This window comes from Plasmodium vinckei (assembly GCF_900681995.1).
Source record: "Plasmodium vinckei vinckei genome assembly, chromosome: PVVCY_08".
Classification (NCBI taxonomy): Eukaryota; Apicomplexa; class Aconoidasida; order Haemosporida; family Plasmodiidae; genus Plasmodium; species Plasmodium vinckei.
Genome location: NC_051300.1, coordinates 743,924 through 763,545, shown reverse-complemented (window position 1 = coordinate 763,545; position 19,622 = coordinate 743,924). Strand labels below are relative to the sequence as shown.

At 23.1% G+C, this 19,622-nt stretch overlaps 6 protein-coding genes across 6 annotated transcripts; 1 reads left to right on the top strand and 5 right to left on the bottom strand.

Moving 5' to 3' along the window:
* Positions 1–1,013: 1,013 nt before the first annotated feature.
* Positions 1,014–3,210, top strand: PVVCY_0802110 (pre-mRNA-splicing factor 18, putative; the record flags this gene model as incomplete). The annotated part of the gene is made up of 10 exons (XM_008627010.1): positions 1,014–1,062; positions 1,199–1,323; positions 1,455–1,527; positions 1,668–1,755; positions 1,859–1,945; positions 2,041–2,334; positions 2,459–2,539; positions 2,671–2,770; positions 2,954–3,009; positions 3,135–3,210. The coding sequence occupies 10 exons, from the start codon at positions 1,014–1,016 to the stop codon at positions 3,208–3,210; spliced, it is 1,029 nt and encodes a 342-aa protein (XP_008625232.1).
* A 500-nt stretch (positions 3,211–3,710) lies between these two features.
* On the bottom strand, positions 3,711–5,693 carry PVVCY_0802100 (glutamine synthetase, putative; the record flags this gene model as incomplete). Its single annotated transcript, XM_037634248.1, has 3 exons — positions 3,711–3,809; positions 3,927–5,482; positions 5,690–5,693. The coding sequence occupies 3 exons, from the start codon at positions 5,691–5,693 to the stop codon at positions 3,711–3,713; spliced, it is 1,659 nt and encodes a 552-aa protein (XP_037490371.1).
* A 1,469-nt stretch (positions 5,694–7,162) lies between these two features.
* On the bottom strand, positions 7,163–8,413 carry PVVCY_0802090 (phosphoglycerate kinase, putative; the record flags this gene model as incomplete). The annotated part of the gene is made up of 1 exon (XM_037634247.1): positions 7,163–8,413. One exon carries the CDS (start codon positions 8,411–8,413, stop codon positions 7,163–7,165), a length of 1,251 nt encoding a protein of 416 aa, XP_037490370.1.
* Positions 8,414–9,495: 1,082 nt separating this feature from the next.
* On the bottom strand, positions 9,496–12,728 carry PVVCY_0802080 (para-aminobenzoic acid synthetase, putative; the record flags this gene model as incomplete). Its single annotated transcript, XM_008627008.1, has 4 exons — positions 9,496–9,544; positions 9,666–9,766; positions 9,909–10,020; positions 10,186–12,728. 4 exons carry the CDS (start codon positions 12,726–12,728, stop codon positions 9,496–9,498), a joined length of 2,805 nt encoding a protein of 934 aa, XP_008625230.1.
* Positions 12,729–13,242: 514 nt separating this feature from the next.
* On the bottom strand, positions 13,243–15,877 carry PVVCY_0802070 (conserved Plasmodium protein, unknown function; the record flags this gene model as incomplete). The annotated part of the gene is made up of 11 exons (XM_037634246.1): positions 13,243–13,289; positions 13,494–13,602; positions 13,719–13,769; positions 13,990–14,147; positions 14,349–14,505; positions 14,601–14,646; positions 14,732–14,766; positions 14,915–15,003; positions 15,099–15,137; positions 15,373–15,422; positions 15,744–15,877. 11 exons carry the CDS (start codon positions 15,875–15,877, stop codon positions 13,243–13,245), a joined length of 915 nt encoding a protein of 304 aa, XP_037490369.1.
* A 1,049-nt stretch (positions 15,878–16,926) lies between these two features.
* On the bottom strand, positions 16,927–18,135 carry PVVCY_0802060 (S-adenosylmethionine synthetase, putative; the record flags this gene model as incomplete). Its single annotated transcript, XM_008627006.1, has 1 exon — positions 16,927–18,135. The coding sequence occupies one exon, from the start codon at positions 18,133–18,135 to the stop codon at positions 16,927–16,929; it is 1,209 nt and encodes a 402-aa protein (XP_008625228.1).
* Between the last annotated feature and the right edge of the window lie 1,487 nt (positions 18,136–19,622).

Below are 19,622 nucleotides of genomic sequence, written 5' to 3'. Positions count from 1 at the left end.
ATCATTTTGTTGTATTATGTAATTTTTTATTCTGCATTTTTTTTTTCAACTTGTTTTTAATTTTTTAAAATATGACTACAAATTTGGTAGTATAACACATTATGTAATAAAAAAAATACTAAAATAATATTTCTCACAAATAAGAAAATCAAGAGCATGCTTGTTATGAGTTTATAAAAAAAGGAATTGTAGTTATAGGAAAATTTGCATATGATTAATGCATGGCACATATTTACACACATATGTATAGAATGAACTGTTGCTTTAAATAATGTTATAAAACATTTCATTATTAAGAGATTGTATGTAGTAACAAATTTTATTTCAAATATTTTTTGCTTATAAATATGAGGGGAAATAAAAAAGGAGGTAATCAAATAAGTTACAAGTCTGCATTTTATTCTCCTATTATTCCGTATTTACCCTTATATATAATATACCATTTTATATGTTTAATCCATATTTAAAACATAAAATAAAATCATAATAAATTATTATTGAATTAATTTTTAATTAAAAGAAAATGTAGTTCTTTTATTTTTATCATATACCATTCATGAAGAGAGAAATAAATATATGTACTTATTTAATGTAATATTAAAAAAAAATTATCGCCAAAAAAAAAAAAAAAAATTTGCTTCATATTTATGTATGCTTTAATCTAAAATAAAACTCTCTCAAATATTTTTACTACTTTTACTATTTTATTATATTTAAAATGGTAAAATAATAATATGTAACTATATTATTTTATATTATATATTATTTTATAATATATAAATGTATGGCATATCAAAATAAAATTCAGATGATTTTTTGTCTGGATATGGGGGCCCATTATTTCAGAAATAAATTTTTGTAAAAAAAATAATTACATATATGGGTCAACTAGGATTTTTTTATTTTAAAAAAGTAGAGAAATATATTATTTTTATTCCTTAAAAAAGTGGTTGTAGGGACAAAATTAATCAAATAAAGATAGTAGATAGATAAATAAATAACGATATATAAATATGGACTTGCTGGATAATCTTATAAAGAAAAAAAAAGAAGAAATAAAAGGTTAGCACACAATTATTATAATACTGTATATCTATCTAAGTTATTTACACACAAATATATATATGCTCAATAAGAGAAAGTATTAAAATCAATTTTTATTTATTATATCTTTTTTTTGTCACAATTTGGAATATAGAAATTAAAGGAAATAAGAGATGGCTTAAGCAGGCCGATTTAGAAAATCACAAAAAACAGGAAGCTAATAAAATTTACGAGAGTGAATATAAAAAAAAAAAAACAGAGGAATACGAAAGATTAAAAGTAAGTATATTTTTGTATAAGCTAAATAAAAAGACTTTTTCAATTTTTAACACACATTTGTATTCCTATCCCATATAACTGGTTTATATATATATATGTATATACATTTTTTTTTGTCTGTTTTTTTAAAGAAATTAAATGATGAGTTAGATTCAAAGCATAAAAAAGCTAGTGTTGATATAGAAAATGAAGAAGAAAATACAGGTAAAAAATAAAGCTATTTTAATAATATATTATACTCACAAAATGGCACATAAAACTGGTGAAGCCATGTTATATTACATTATAAAATATTGGCAACATACGTATTACTATATATGTTAATAATATTTTTGTATGCGTAGGAATTGCATTAAGTAATAAGCAGATAATTACTCTCCTTAGACAATTAAAGGAGCCAATCAGATTATTTGGTGAAACAGATTTACAAAGGTATAAAAAATAGCTATATAAAATGTAATGATATAAAGCATGTCTAATGCTATTTTCTTATTTCAATACACAACAAAATTATCATTTTATTCCTTTAACACAGATATAATAGATTAAAAGAGTTAAAAATAAATAAGAACGAACTAAAAGGAAATGAGCAAAACATTTTTGGAGATGTTTTAAGAGGAAGGTTAGCTATATATGCATAATTATCAAGTGTTTATATTGTTATGCTTTCTTATTATGTTTACTATTTATATAATTTTTCATATTTTATTATTCTAGATTGAAAGAAGATGCTATAGAATTAATTAAAGATAACTTAGAAGATAAAATAGAAGACAAAACAAATTCTAAAAGCGTGGAAAAAATAAATAGTTCAACAAATGGAGAAGCAAATAATGAAAAAGGAAATATTGATAAAGAAAAGGCTATATTTAATTGGATAAAAAATACTATGAAAGAATGGAATGAAGAAATCGAAAACAACAATGATGATAATAAAAAAATAAAACAAGCTACTTATTTACAAACCCACAAAGATTTAAAACCCCTTGAAAAAAAATTAAAACACAAAGCGTAATACTAAATATGATTAATTATTTATTAAAAAATTATAATATTAAAATGTTAACAAATATTAATTCACACCAACATTTATACACCTATATTCGTATTGTTATATTTTTGTTTTTATACTTAGTTTGGATCATGATATATTGGACAAAATATATAATATAGTTTCCCATTGTGAGCAAAAGAACTTTAAAGCGGCACATGATGCGTAAGAAAAAAATTAAGCTAGCTAAGTTATTACAATATTGTGATTTTTACATTCCATGTTAATATTTTTTTCTAATTTTTGCTAATTTTTTATGAACGTACATAAATATTTATATGTTTTTTTTTTTTTAGTTATATGTTGCTAGCCATTGGAAATGCAGCATGGCCTATGGGGGTTACTATGGTTGGAATACATGAAAGAGCAGGTCGATCTAAAATTTTTGCCTCAGAAGTAAGAATTTGATTAATATATTTAAACTAATAAATTTTGTCTTAATATATTTATACTTATGTGTAGAATATTTTTTAAAAAACGTATTAAATGCTGATATAATTAATACATTTTTGAAAGCATAATATTTCTTATATATACTCACACTTATCAAATGACCAATTGCTCTTAAAATTTAAATAGGTAGCACATATTCTAAACGATGAAACAACAAGGAAATACATTCAAATGATTAAGAGGTAAAATTTAATAAATAATAAACCTATGCACATGTTCATATTTATGCGTGTTTGCTGTCTTTAAAAGGATTTTACTTTGTTTTATTTGCCTCAAACTTTATTATTTTTTTTTTTTCATTTTCAAGATTGTTATCCTTTTGTCAAAGAAAATATTGTACAAACCCTTCCGAGGCTGTTAATTTATCAACAGTTCATATCTGACTTATTTGCATTAATGATAAAATTAAGTCTAATTTATTTTTTTTACTATTTTATATACATTATTTTTTTACTTTTTTATTTGATTGTTTTAAAAATTAAAAAAGACTTGCTATTATATTTTTTTAAGTCAACATTTTTTTGTATTATTAATTTTTTTTAAGTTGAAAATAAGCCATAATAAATCAATAAATATAATATATAATAGCTACAATATTCGAAAAAAAAAAAAATGGATAAATCGGATAAAATTAAAGTGCATACTCAAAATTGGTGTTAACATTATTAGTAATATAAATAATGTCACACCTTTTCTAAAATATTACATGTAATTTCTATAGATCAAACTAACAATAAATAATACACATATGGTCATAACTTCCAATTAAAATAAATATAAAAAATAAACAATTAAAAATGAAATATAATAATAAATAAAAAATAAAAATTGCGATATATATGTTTTTGAAATATGAAACAAAAGACAAATTTTATTAAAATGCTTAAGATCCATAATACATGATAAATTCAGAAGGATGAACAATTTTGTCAAAAGCTGCAATTTCGTCCCTCTTAAATTGTATATATTCTTTGATCATTTCCTGCGAAAAAAAAAATAAAAGGAATAAAATATGGGTACATATAAATTTGGAAAATATATACATAGGCATATTTAAACTTATAAAGATAGAAAGAAAAATATATGGATAGTTACATACCTCGGTAAATATATTGTTGTAGGTCAAAAAGGCATGGTCCTGCTCAAGGGCATCCAAACTTTCCTTTAGTGAAAAGGCAATGTCATTTGGTTCTTCGCATTTAAAGAAATTTTTAAATTCTGGATTCTCTTTAACATCATGTACTTCACCATAATCTTTTAATGCATTAGTAAGAGTTTTAAAGTTATTATCATTGCTAACATACTTTTCAAAAACATTTGAAACAAAAAATTCATTCTTTTTGGATTCTAAAGGTACTAATGGTTTTTCTTTTGACCGTATGCCATCATAACCAGCCAAAATAATAGCAGCTAAAGCCAAATGTGGTGAGTTTGCATAATCTGGTAATCTAAATTCAATTCTTTTTTCTAAAGGGCTATCATAATTAATTAAAGATAATCTTATAACAGCATTTCTAGATCCAAAGGAGTAAAATAGTTTTTGACATGTTTCAAAACCTGGCATTAATCTTTTATAGGAGTTAATAGTTGAATTACATATAGCCTGTAATGCCTTTGTATGTTTTATAATTCCATTCATAAAATAAAAGCATTCCTTTGAAATAAAAAATGTAGATGGGTCATTGCTGTAAAAAATGTTGCTATTATTTTTCCATAATGAAATATTACAATGTAATCCATTTCCATTGTCATTTACTAATGGCTTAGGCATAAAAGTAGCTGTTCTATTAAAATTATGTACATTTTTTTTAATTATTTGCTTAGCTATTAATAAATTATCAGCGTTTTTTAATGCATTAAAGTATTTTAAAGAAATTTCATGTTGGCTAGTTGAGACTTCATGGTGATATTTCTGTACATTAATACATAAATCATTTAAATCACGGCATATATGAACTTTTATTAATTCGGAAGTATCATAAGGGCTTGTTGAAAAATATCCACATTTTTTTTTTATCTTTTTTGTATCATCATTAATGAAAACATTGTTTAAACTTTGAATACTATAACGTTCTTCATTTACGCTAGTACTATTACTATTACAGTTTTCAACTTTATTAATTGAATTGCTATTATATACATCTGGTATATAATTTTTACATGAAAAAGATTCTCTATCATATATTTTTAAGTATGCATTATAATCATCTGATAAAAAGTTAACTTTGTCAAAAATAAAAAACTCTAATTCATTTCCTATATATATATTATCTGCAATATTTTCATTTTTAATAAGTTCACAAGTTTTTTTTAAAATAGTTCTAGGGCATTTATAATAATCTAATCCATTATATCTTTTTATGTCACATAAAACATTTAGCATTTGTTTTCCATGAAATTCTTCTGTATAACATGTTGAATAATCAGCTCTCAAATAAAAATCACTAACTTCAGCATCGGAACATAATTTAATTGATGAAGCATCAAAAGGGAATCCCTTTTCCAACTTATTCAAAGATATATCATTTACATAAAAAAAGCATTTAAAAAAACTTCCAAGCAAATTTGTAAAAATGCATGCTACAACTTCAATGTTATTCTCTTTTTTATTAATGTACTCAAAGAGTTCGGTTGGGCTCGAAAAACTGATCGACTCTGAAAAGGAAGAGAAAAAAAAGAGGGAAAAAAATGATTATGTGCATAATAAAATAGACTGATAAATCTCATAAAAAACAGCAAAGCATATGTATGCAGTTCACGTTATGAAAGAAAATACACATTTCATTATATTTCACCATATGCAATATAAACAATAACAGTTTGATAAACTATGCTCTATTTAATGTTAATTTTTTTTCTTACTCATTTTGGAAAGTAGAAAAATAAATAATATGGTATGGGTTTTGGTGTATGTTAATTTAGCCTTATATTAAAAGAATATAAGAATAAAGTTCTCGTAAAACTACCAAACTGTGAATTTCTATGTGTTTAATCTAAAACAGCATTAAAAAGCTATATATAAATATATATAACTATATATATAATACCAAACAAAATGTGATGGAAGCACTATGTGCAGCTATCACATATTTGATGGTTAAGGTTTAAAAAAAAAAAAAAAAAAAATTTAGGTTAAGCACATATAATTTTTACCCATGTAAAAATTGTGTAGAAAAACAACGATAAAGCTATTTATTTAATTTAGATATACACATATATCCATTATAAAAATAATTATATATATATATATATTTAGTAAATATAGCATAAGCTATAAAAAAAATGGTGAACACTTTAATTTTAAAATATTTACTTTATGCCATTAAAAGTTAATAGGAATAAATTAACCAATGGTGGGATCCAATTTCCAATTTTATAAATGTAATTTAAAAAAAAAAAAAAAAAGTATAAAAATAGAATATTTACTTGTTAAGCCTTCATTATTAATAATAATATTATTTATAAATAATTGTGTAAAATTATTAAAAACCCATTGGGGTTTGTTTATTTATTTATCCCATTTCCTTTTCTTACTAGTTATTTCAATTCAACATTTTTTTATAATATATGGTGAAAATTATGCATGCAGAGTATCAATTTCGGAGCATGGAAAATATATAAATATGTAAAATTTTATAATAATATTTTAAGTAAATTAATAATTTTTGCTTTTTACATATATAAGAGTGTAAATAGCTAAAAATACATGCATCCCCGTGAGTATCAGTTTCGGGGCATGCAAAATATATAAATAAAATATAGGGAATATTTAGCCATATTTTTCAAATTAAGGTTCTTTATATTTTTTCCTATTTTTTTCTATTTTTTATATAATTTATGAGAGTAAAAAAATAGGTAAAAATATGTTATGATATAAATTATATTAATTCGACGTTTTATAATTTAATTATTTTAAAATTTGTTAAATATTTATATATTTTATGGATACTCACATATGGAACTTAAAATTACACAATTAAATATTACCCCTTTATATGCGAGCACATTTCAGATAAAAAAATATATATAAATATGCATATCTATATATTAAAATTAGTACACTAAAATAATATTACATATAATTATGCATCGGGGTAAAAATTATAAGCATATTTTCCGTATGAACATTCATAATAAGGTTTTCCCAAATTAATGCACCACACAATGTTCATAAACAAAATACATGAAAATGTTTATATATATTGTGTATGGTTAGGCGTAGGATTGTGGTATTTCATTTGCCTGTTTATATGCACTATGTGAATATATCAGGGTATTAAAATATGGTTGCATAATTATGGGATAGTAAGAGTGTTAATTTATTCGGTTCTTTTTTTATTTGTTTGATAAGGCTACAACACCGGGTAATTCTTTTCCTTCTAATAATTCAAGAGATGCACCACCACCTGTTGAAACATGGCTAATTTGATCTTTCTTTTTTTGTTGTTCTACTAAAGAAGCTGTATCACCACCTCCTACAATTGTGATAGCTCCTTTTTGTGTAGCTTGAATAACTAGCTCAAGGCATTGTATACTTCCTTTAGCAAAATTTTCCATTTCAAAAACACCTTGTGGTCCATTCCATATAATTGTTTTAGATTCTAAAATAACATCTTTATAACTCTCAATACTTTTAGGTCCTGCATCTAATCCCATCCAGCTATCAGGTATACCTTCTTCATCTGTTACAAATTTTGTATTTGCATCATTAGCAAATTTATCAGCAATTTTAAAATCTATTGGTAAACATATTTGAACATTTTTACTTTTTGCTTTTTCCATTATTTCATTTACAATTTTACTTCCAGCTTCATCAAATAATGAGTCTCCAATTTTCATATCATTTAAAACACGTTTAAAAGTATATGCCATACCACCTCCTATAATCATTTTATCAACTTTATCTAATAAATTTTTTATTAATTGAATTTTATCAGATACTTTTGCACCACCTAAAATAGCTAATACAGGTCTTTGTGGGTTTTCTAAAGCTTTACTAAAATATTCTAATTCTTTTTTCATTAAAAATCCAGATGCTTTAACATCTAATTTAACTCCAACCATACTACTATGTGCACGGTGTGCTGTACCAAATGCATCATTAATATATATGTCACCTAATTTTGTAAGTTGATTTTGAAACTTTTCAATATCGTCTTTATTTGCTTTTATTTTATTTCCTGAAGCATCAACACCTTTACCTTCTTCTTCAATATGGAATCTCAAATTTTCCAACAAAATAACAGATTGATCTTTAGCATTATTTATTTCTTTTTCAATATCATCTCCTACACAATCATTTAAAAATAATACTTCTTCACCTAATAATTTGCTTAAAACTCCAGCAACTGGTTTTAAAGTATATTTTGAATTTTTTAATCCATCGGGTCTACCACAATGTGACATTAAAATAATTTTTGAAGCTCCTTCTTTTTTTAAATGTTGAATAGTTGGTAATGTTGCAACAATTCTTGTGCTATCTTTTACTTCTCCATTTTCAATTGGTACATTATAGTCAGTTCTGACTAAAACCTTCTTATTTTTGAAACTTGAAATATCGGATATTGTGAGTTTATTTCCTAACATTTTGGATTGATCTGTTGTGGCAGTAAAAAAATGAAAGAAACTATAATAATATCCAATATTATAATGCACACTACATATATATGTAAATTTAAAAAAAATTGTAAAACACAATGAGAAAAATGTAACAATAAAAACAAAAGAAATGAAATATAAAGAGAATATAACTATAGTTTTATCTATCAAAATGTATATTAGTTTATTTTTTTACCTGATTTAGTCTCGTTTTTACAGTTTTTATAAATATTAGTTATTATATAATATCTATATATCAAATTTAAGATATATTTTAATTTTGGGTTTTTCCCTTATAATATGTTTAAAAAGTATAAAGAAATAATTTTAATTTTTTTTAAAAATTAGAATATTTTTAAAAATAAAAGAAATTATAAAAATGTTTAACAATTATAAAAAAGGAGGGGGTACGAGAAAAATATTTAAAAATGTAATAACATTTATATAGCATGTAGAAATGACTGTGTATATATATGCATATAATTCTATACTGTTTTTTTTTCAATTATTTATTATGAGAAAAAATATGCTGCTTTACCTATTTCACTATTTTAGTAGGTGGCTTAAGGAGGTATGCTTATGTTAGTTAAGTAAATGAATCCGATAAAAATAGTAAAATATAATAATTGGTATAGGGGTATATATTTATTTGCTTTACGTTTATATGCATGCACTGTGTAGCAATTTTCATAGGCATATGGGAAAAAATAAAAACAATAACCCAGCCCCAAAATAAAAATATAACAATAATAATAATAGTAGTAGCAAAGGTTGTATTTTCTATACATACAATAAGATAACCATTTTTTAAGTAGTAAATTTTTTAAAAAGGCTAGAAAAGTTATAATGCATTCTTAATAATTTTTTTTTATTATTTTTTACGAAAAAATATGTATATTTATAAAAAATCAGGGTTATATATACCCATTTTAATATGGCATGCATACAAATTATCAAAATGCAAGTGTGCAAGGTTGTTATGAATTTTTTAAAATAAATAATAAAAGTTAAATACGGGAAAATAAACTGTTCAAGTTTCCTTCTATGCATTTCTTAAAACAAAAGGGATCCTAGATGTTATACTCTACATTGGCATTATATCGTTCCTTAAAATATGAGCTTTGAAAAGGAAATAATAAAGAAAGAAATATATAAATAAATAATTAAATATCTCAATTTATAACTAACAAAATGAAATACATAATGTAGGATTGTATAAATATATGTAATAATATAATACCAAATTGGTCTTGCTATACTCTTAAATTTTAACAACATCTCATCATATTCTGCCTCTTCATCACTCTTAATTGTAATAGCTCCTCCAGCTCCAATTGAAATCTATAAATGTAATAAAAAAAGTAATTATAAAAAATTGTAAATTATCATATATTTTGCAAAGCACATCGCTTTAACTTTTCTTGGATGTCTTTTCTTCTCCCCTATAAGTCTCTTTTTTTTATTTTTTTTTTTTTTTCCATACAATATTATTTCGTATTATTGCAGTTCTTATGATAATGTTAAAAATAAAATTTCCCTCTATAGAGATGAAACCAATGGATCCCGAATATATGCCTCGTGGCAACTGTTCAATTCTGCAAAAAAAAAATAACAATAATAATAATAATAACAAAATTAAAGGGTGTGATGTTGATTGTATAGGCTAAAGAGGCTTGCAAATATATATTAAAAAAAAAATATATATATATATATATATATATGCTTATTTAGCTAAGATACGGTTTAATATGGTTTATTACTCCTGTAAAATAGACATTGATATCAATTTAGGAGAACCAGTCATAGAGCCACCAGGGAAAATATTTATAATAGCATCTGAAAAATCATTTGAATTATGATTTTTTCCAATAATTTCTGATACCATTTGATGAAGAAAAGTATAAGATTCGATATGAAATAATTTAGTAACTTTTACTGAATCGGTGCAGCATAATCTATGAAAATCGTTAGTTGTTAAATCTACAATCATTAGATTTTCTGATATTTCTTTTTTATTATTTTTTAATTCTGTTATTAATTTTATATCTTCTTCTTTTGTTTTTCCTCTTTTTATTGTGCCTTTAATTGGCTTACTCCTAATAATATTGTCTTTACTTTTTCGCAAAAATTCTTCAGGACTCAAACATAGGACATTAAATTTTAGTTTTTCATTTAAAAACTTTTTGTTCCCATTTTCACATTTATCTTGTTTAATATAAACTTTTCTGTTATAATTAATAAAACAACTATATGATACCTTATTTATTCTTCTTAAATATTTATATAAATCTAACATGTCTATAGAATTATCATCGATATAATAATTCCCTTTAAATGATGTGGTTAAACAAAGTTCATATGAATACCCATTTTTTATTTTATCTTTACACTTTTTAACATTTTCAATATATTTATCTTTTTTCAAAGTAGAGAAAAATATTAATTTGTTTTTTATATCACTATTATTATTTTTTTGATTTGAAAATTCATTTTCTTTTTCGTCAATTTTGTCAGACCATTTATTTACTATCCTCATTATTTTATTTAGCGTTTCATCAATCCATTGTTCATTCTCTTTTTTGATACTATCATATTTTGTATCTATATATGATACATTTGCTTTGTCTGTATTTTTTTGTGCTTTTTCATTTTTCATTTCATGGGAACAGTTTGATGATCTAACTGTTGTCTCCTCTTCTTCTTCCCCTTTTGCTAGTTCTAAACATATCAAATATAAATTATTTTTTATTAAATCTAGTGCAATAAAATGTTGAGGTAAAATAAAAAAAGATACTGGCAAGGATTCATTGTCTTTATTTTTTACTTGTTCAACATTTTTACCATATAAAAATTTTATGGTTTCATATTTATACTCATAATTAAATAATCCAATATATCCTAACAAACATGTGTCTTTATTATTAAAAATGAAATCATCTTTTTCATAAAAACTATCTGCATTATTAAGATTATTTTGCATATTTATATGACCAATTCGAGTGCTAGAATTTTCAGATTTATTATTTTTGATATTTTCATTTATATCAAATATAGAGAAATCTATATTAAAATTGTTTTTATATTTTTCCAGTTTTTTATTTAAATATTTAACTAAGCAATTGTCAGGCTCTCTAATTTCATGGTATTCGTACTCACTGTTTTGGTCGTCCAAATTGACGGAATTGTTTTGTGCTTGATCTGAAAAATAGCTAGCTGTTTTATATGTGTTTCCCCTTTTTAAGTTGACTATAACACTGTCCCCATTTTCCACAAAATAATACTCGACTACATCGCTAAGGGTTCCCCTAGCATTCCCCATGTAGGAAAACCTTGAACTATTGACTAGGTTGTTAAATATGTCATTTTGTATGTGATCATTTTTTTTATCTTTATTATTTAGTAGTTCATTATTACTGTCTAACCAAAAACATATATCATCTTTATTGTAAAAGACATCTTGAAATATATCATAAGAAATATTGGAAATATTTTCAATACCAACAACTTTAACGATTTTTATTTCATACTTTTTTTCACTACTATAAATAAGAGATCTATCAAAAGGTATATCATCGATATTATTAGCCGGTTTGATAATGTTATAAATTTGGTTCTTTTCAAATAAATCACTTTCTAATAGTCTATAACGAGTTGTTTTATTTTTGTTATGATAATCTATAGTAATATTTTTAAAATTTTCAAAAAATTGATCACTAAATTCACTTACTACAGATTCAGGATGATATTGTACAGAATAATAAGGAAGATGTTTATGTTTTACACCCATTAATATATATTCATTTAAATATATAGAATAACAAGTTATGTCCAATATTGATGTATTAATATGCTTACTTACTTTCAATGAATTGTAACAAGTTGCTTTAAAATCATTTTTTATATTATTAAATAAATTAAAGCATTTTCCATTTTCATCTTTACATATATGTATAATATTTATATTACCATGGAACATATTTTTAACCTTTTTTATTTTTCCTCCATAAAAATGACAAATTAATTGATGTCCATAACATATTCCTAATATTGGAATATTTAAATTATTTTTTAATATATTAATTACTAAATCATTATGCTTATTTTCTTCTGGGTTTCCATAACCTGGTGATATTACTATATTGTCAATTTTGTTGTAATATTTTTCTATAAATTCATCATAATTTATTTCATCTGGAAATATAACAATCGGTTTTATTCCATTCACTTTTTGTAAATAGTATATAATATTGTATGAGTACGAGTCGAAATTATCAATAAACAGACTAACAATTGGTTTTACCATTTTTCAAACTAATGAAGAAATGATAAATGTCGCACAAGTGGAGGACTTACAAACGAGAAACACATTCATACTTCTTTAGGCTCACAATTCAAATCCTGTTTTATGACCAAACACTTTCCTTATAAATATGCTATAAAAAGTTCATACTAAAATTTTTGGAAATTATTTTATTGAAGTAGAACACATGCTCAATAAATGTCGTTCTACTCTTCACACAAGGGCCATATTTTCAAATGTACCACATTTAAAAAAAAAAAAAATAATAATAATAAAATAGTGATAGATAAAATTTATTTCACTTTTACATATATATTTTATTCACATAAGTTATAAAAATAGTGTAAATAAAAAAATTAAAAAAAGTTAAAAACATAAAGCACGCTAAAATGACTGTATAATCACACAAATGTAGATGTACCCACACATGTGGGGAGAGAATTTGCTACATCGACTTCTGCTTAGGAAATATTACTAAATTGTATAAATTTATGCTGCTAATATATTGAATAAACTCTTATTCATATTTACTGTTAGAACATAAAGAAGCCATAGGACACCAATCTGTAAAAATAAAATTTAAGAGTTCATCATTTCTTAACAATAAAAAAAACACATAAGGTAAATAAAAAATTATAACTAGTGTAATAATAATTATACAACATTTTCATTCCAAAATTAGTGTAAAGAAATAAAAAAGGAAATTAGTATTTTTTTAATTTATTTATATAAATATATGGATAAAAAAAAGTAAGCAAATATAACTACCTTTTGTGTTTTCATACAAGGCTTCAATCTCTTCAAGGTCATATAATAAATCCCCTTTTGAAAATTTTAATTTTTCATATTCAGTACTCCATTTTTTACCTCGAAATATCTACCAAAGTAATATACAAAATGCATTATCTATTTAAAGAATTAAATGGATAAAATATTAAATAATACTATAAATAAAAGTATAACAACTCTCTTATTTAAATTAGGAACCCTTACTATGTTTCTAAATTTGCAATTTCCTTCATTTGCGAATAAGCCTACTGCTCCCTAAATAAACCAAAATAAAGAGCCAGCAAAATGTGTAATAAATTCTACTTGTATAATATTCCCCCCCACAAAAGTGCATTAAACTCATCAATCCAGACATAACATACTTATTTAATGAACATAATTCAAATAAATATGTAGAACGATTGAAGTATACATAGTCTAAGTATTAAATATGTGTATATTCCTGGAATACCAGCATTTATCTATTTGTTCTTACCTGTTTTTTTTGGTCATACTCTGACTCATCATCAGTTTTTCGAAGATAGTCAATAGAAATATTTCCATATTCTCCCGCTTTAACTTTTATATCAGTAATAATTTCTTGTATATATAAAACATACCATTTGGTATTCTGTATTTTGAGTTCTTTGAATTCTACGAAGGGGTCATTGTATTTTTGTAATAATTGGGAGATACATATGAATTGCATAAATTTTATATAAAGACTGTCTATTTAATATATGTAAGATTAAGTGTGATTAAAAAATAATCAAAATAGTTCTGACACATTATAATATATATAGATGATAAATTAAATGTAATATGAAAAAATTTGAAATATGTAATTTCTTATACCCTTTAAAATTATTAATTCCCCATCTTTAACTTGGATTAATTTTAAGATTTTTTTGTCAATTATTAACCCCCAATAATTTCTTTCACCAATTACTCGAAAAATAAGTCCACATGATTTTGCATCATTTATCTGAACTTCTAATTGAGCTATAGTTTTCTGAAAATGTAAAAGTAAATATATATATTAGTAAAATAATAATAAAATTTAATTATTTTTTTTGCTTTAATATTTTTGTTCCTATTAATAATTACCTTGCAAAAAAAATCCCTTTTTATTAAAGATGTCCTAGTAGTCATTCTATATAACCATTAATTACGTATAAAAATTGTATTCTCAAATTGTTAAAAAAAATAATTTTATATATCATAGTTTTTTTTATAACCTATTGTCTAGCCATCCAAACGGAAAGGGATGATTCTACAAATGCATTAGGGATTTTGTTATATAAAACATTATTAAAATTTTATATTTTCCATTCGAATTATATTTTGTGAATATATCTTATGTATAAATATTGTATATATGTGTAACTAGCAAATTACACATTTTTTTAATAAATTCTTACTGATTCTCTACAACTTTCTTTCCCTGAATATTCTATTATTGCATCTTCATTGTTAGCTTTCCAGTCATTTGTTTGTAACCATTGCTTATCTATAATATTGGGTAATACAAATACAAGAAAATACCTTTATATATATCTTTATTTGAAATGAGGAAGAGAAGAAATAAATTGTTTTTATTATTACTTAAGTCTATTGGATCATATGATGGCTTTAAGAAATATTCTCGACAACTTTCATATAACACAAATAAAAGATAAATATTCCATATACATATATATGGGCATTTATTATTTTTATTTTTAAGACATGTATTTTATCTGTGTTGTTATTTCATTACCCCTCTATTGATTTAAAAAAAATATGCAAAATTATGGAAAAAAATAATAGAATAAAGATAAGTTGAATTATGTTATGATCATGTACATATATAATTTCTGTTACATATTTTAATTTTTACTATAATCCAAGTATTTTTTGAAATATTTTGGGGTTTCAGATGGGTATATCCTAAGAGTAAAAAATGATGATAATTAAATTGTTTTTTCATTTTATCAAGTTTGGGTTATATTTTTTTACCATGTTATTTTTATTTCATCATTTAAAATTATACATATATATGCACACAAAAATATAGACATAATAATGAGGTGGCTAAATGACACCAGTTTGTCTAATGAAGTACTAATAAAAATGTATAAATAATAGAAAATGTGTTTATATTTTTCCCTTTAAAAAAATATTATTATAACAACTTAGGGAATACCAATAATTTATTATTTAAAAATTAATATATTTTTATTTATTTTAATTGCACATTTTTTTTTTTACACATTAGTTAGCCATGTGAGAACATTTATTTTGCTTTGCAAAAATCTGCTATTGACAGGATCATGGATTCCGTTAAGTTTTTCACAACTAATAAAATATAGGAAAGAAAATATAGTTAAAAACTTTATTATCATGATTTTTAAATATTTTAAGTCTTTAAATGTTTTAGATTATTCGATGAGTTTCTCCTTTTTTTTGAGCTAGCCAAAATATTTTTTTTATAGACAATTTAAAAAAAAAAAAAAAATATGATCATACACAAACATACAACAAAAATACAAGAAATAAATATTTTTAAAACCAACAATAATTGTTTTTCGCAGTTTATGTTTCACTGGAATTTTTATTTTTTCTACAAATTTATCATGTAATAAATAAAAGAAAAATCGTCTTTAACATTTGTAAAATGGAGATATATCTCCCCGTATGTACACACAATTCAGTGTCTCACAAAAAGTGTACAATAATATATCCATATGAATATAATATATTTAATATATCCTCATTTCGATTTAATCATATTTTTTATTCACTATATTTCTACAAATTTTTAAGTGTGCCTTTTTAAATGCTTGTATATATAAGATCATAACGTCTTACACACAACAAATGATGGAATTTGTAAAAATTATTTTTTAATTATAACAACATATAATAAGTTTATATTTCTTAATATATAATTCCATGCAATAAGAACACAATTTTTTGCGCTCATTGCTAAAAACGTAATTTCTATATATTAATTTAATTTAATTATTTATGAATTCATAATTGAGATAGATTCAAATAATAAATACAACACATATTTAAATTGTTATTATGATTTATATAAATATGCACAAAATATAGAGAATTTTTAATTTTTTACAAATTTCAAAATAATGGTAGTATAGCCTTTTAAAAGTACAATGGTCGTAAAATGCATACCCTTATATTTTTTATAAAAATAATAAAAAAAAACATAAACATGCATACAAAAAAACATAACGTTGTTTTAATTATGTTACGAATCTGTTACTATTTTTTAATTATGTTAATTTAATTAGTTTAATTAGCTTGATTTAAATATTTGTATTTCGGGTGTTTAATTATTTTCTCTTCAAATATGGTGAACACATACCCCTTAAAAATTTTTTTTCAATTATCATTGGCAAAAAATTAGCTACTTTTTTCATGAATGGAATTAATTTTTTAGAACATTTTTTTCGTGAGTTAAGTCTTTTACTTTTTCCCAAGTAAATGACTTATCGTCTCTTCCAAAATGGCCATAAGCTGATGTTTTGGAAAAAATTGGTTCCTTTAATTTTAGCTCATCAATAATAAATCCAGGTCTAAGGTCAAAATTTCTTAAAATGATTTGTTCTAAATCATAATCAGTATATCCAGTACTAACTGTACCATATGAGTTGACATTTAGTGAAACTGGATTGGCAATACCAATTGAATAAGAAGCTTGGACTAAAACTCTTCTACAAAATTTATTAGCAACCAATGATTTAGCAATATAACGTAAATAATAAGCTGCTGAACGATCAACTTTTGATGCATCTTTTCCTGAAAAGGCACCTCCACCATGTGCTCCCCATCCACCATATGTATCGCAAATAATTTTCCTTCCAGTTAATCCAGCATCTGCTGCAGGGCCACCAATGACAAACTTTCCTGATGGGTTTAAATAATATAAAGTATCTTTATCTAATAATTTTTCTGGAATAACATATTTAACCACATTCTCCATTAAATCAGATTTTAATTGTTCATATTTGATATTTTCAGAGTGTTGTGTAGATATTAAAACTGTATGTACACGTATAGGTTCCATATGGTAAACACCACTAGCTTTATTTTTATATTCTATAGTTATTTGTGTTTTTCCATCAGGTCCTAAATATGGTAATATTCCTAATTTACGAACTTCTGTTAATCTTTTTCCTAGTAAAGTTGCATAGTGATGTGTTAGTGGCATATAATTTTCGGTTTCATCGGTGGCATATCCAAACATTATACCTTGGTCTCCAGCACCGATTAATTCAGGTTGCTTATTTTCATGTACACATTGTGCAATATCAGGTGATTGTTCATCAATGAATACTTTTATTTCAGCATTTTTATAATCTAAACCTTTTTTTTCATCATCATATCCTATGTGTTTTAAGACATCCCTTGTGACTTGATCATAATTTACCTTTGCTTTTGTTGTTATTTCTCCAAAAATAAAAATAAAATTTTTCTTTGCGCATACTTCACAAGCAACTTTGCTTTCAGGATCTTCCTTTAAGCAGGCATCTAAAATTGCATCAGATATTTGATCACAAATTTTATCGGGGTGTCCTTCATTAACAGATTCCGAAGTAAATAAAAAGTTGCCTCTTTTTATTTTTAATTGGTCCATTTTTTTTTAATTTTGTTATTCAATATGTTTATATATATATATATTTTATTTATCACTCAGCTTGCATACGCTATTTTACTTAACTACATATACTGTATATAGTTTAAATTATTAATTTGAGAAACAATTTATAAGGGCAGATTATATCTATGTGCTTCAGTATGAGCTAGCCAACAAAGACTTTTCGGTATTTATTTCAGCTTGAAATAAAAAATTGATTTTATTCACAAAATAAAATTTTGACTTTTTTTATTAATAAAATTAGGATACCCCTTGCAAATTCCAAATATAATAAATATAATTATATTTAAATAATTAGTTTTTATATATTTTTTAAATATTTTTCCTATATAAGGGAATTTACGAATTTTGTTATACTATTGTAATATATCATGAATAATATATGCGTTATATATAATTTTTATGTAACTTATAAAACAGCTACTTTTTTATTTTTGCTAATACAATGTTAAAAATAATTATCATCAAAAATTATAAAAAAAATGCAAAATTAACTATATATATATTTGAATAACAATATAATATTTTTTTATAAAAAGTATACTCATATATTAAAATAATTTTTTTCTCTATTTGGTAAAAAAACAACGCTGGAATATATAAAATTTGAAAAGTTAAAATTTTTTATGCAAATATATATATGCGTAAAAAATATATATATTTTTTATTTCTCTATATATAATAATATTTTTTCACGTGGTATTTTTTCGATTTCTTAACCTTATTCAAATGCATAAATAATATATGCATACATTAATTTACATATTATTTAATCTGAGTGCCTGTTTTATTTTTTACAATTTATATATAATATAATGTAAGTAAATGTTATTTTTTTTTTGCCTCTTTTAAATTTCTTACCATTTTTTATTTGCATGCTAATAAAAAATTTACAAGTGTTTTTTATATGTATCATTGTATGAATAATTTTTTATCAATCTATCATTGTATATTTTTTTTATGATTAAAATTAATTTACAATGTAATATATTTTTTATCTTTTTTTTTAACTTATAAAATGTAACAAAAAATAAAATTCATGCATTTAGTCTCTCATAATAACCATATTATTTTATACATAGTTATCAGTATATATAAAAACGAAAAAATGCTAACACTTGTTTATTGTATTTGGTTATTGCTAGTATAATGTTCTCAAAATTTATACTCTTATATTTATTTATTATATTCATAAGAATGAATTATTTAAAAAAATTTATAATTTACATAAAAAAAACAGATTGAATAAATAAATATGTGTTTTTAAATTTTTACAATATGTATACAGACAAATTAAATTTTATATATTCTTTGCTTATATAATGACTATAAAAAATATTCTCAACATATACATGTTTTAATTTGATATAAGCACATTATAAACAATTTAAATTGGATTATTTTTTATTTTCCATACGTTTTAATAAAAAAAAATTAAATAATCAATCTACCCCCACTTTTGTTTA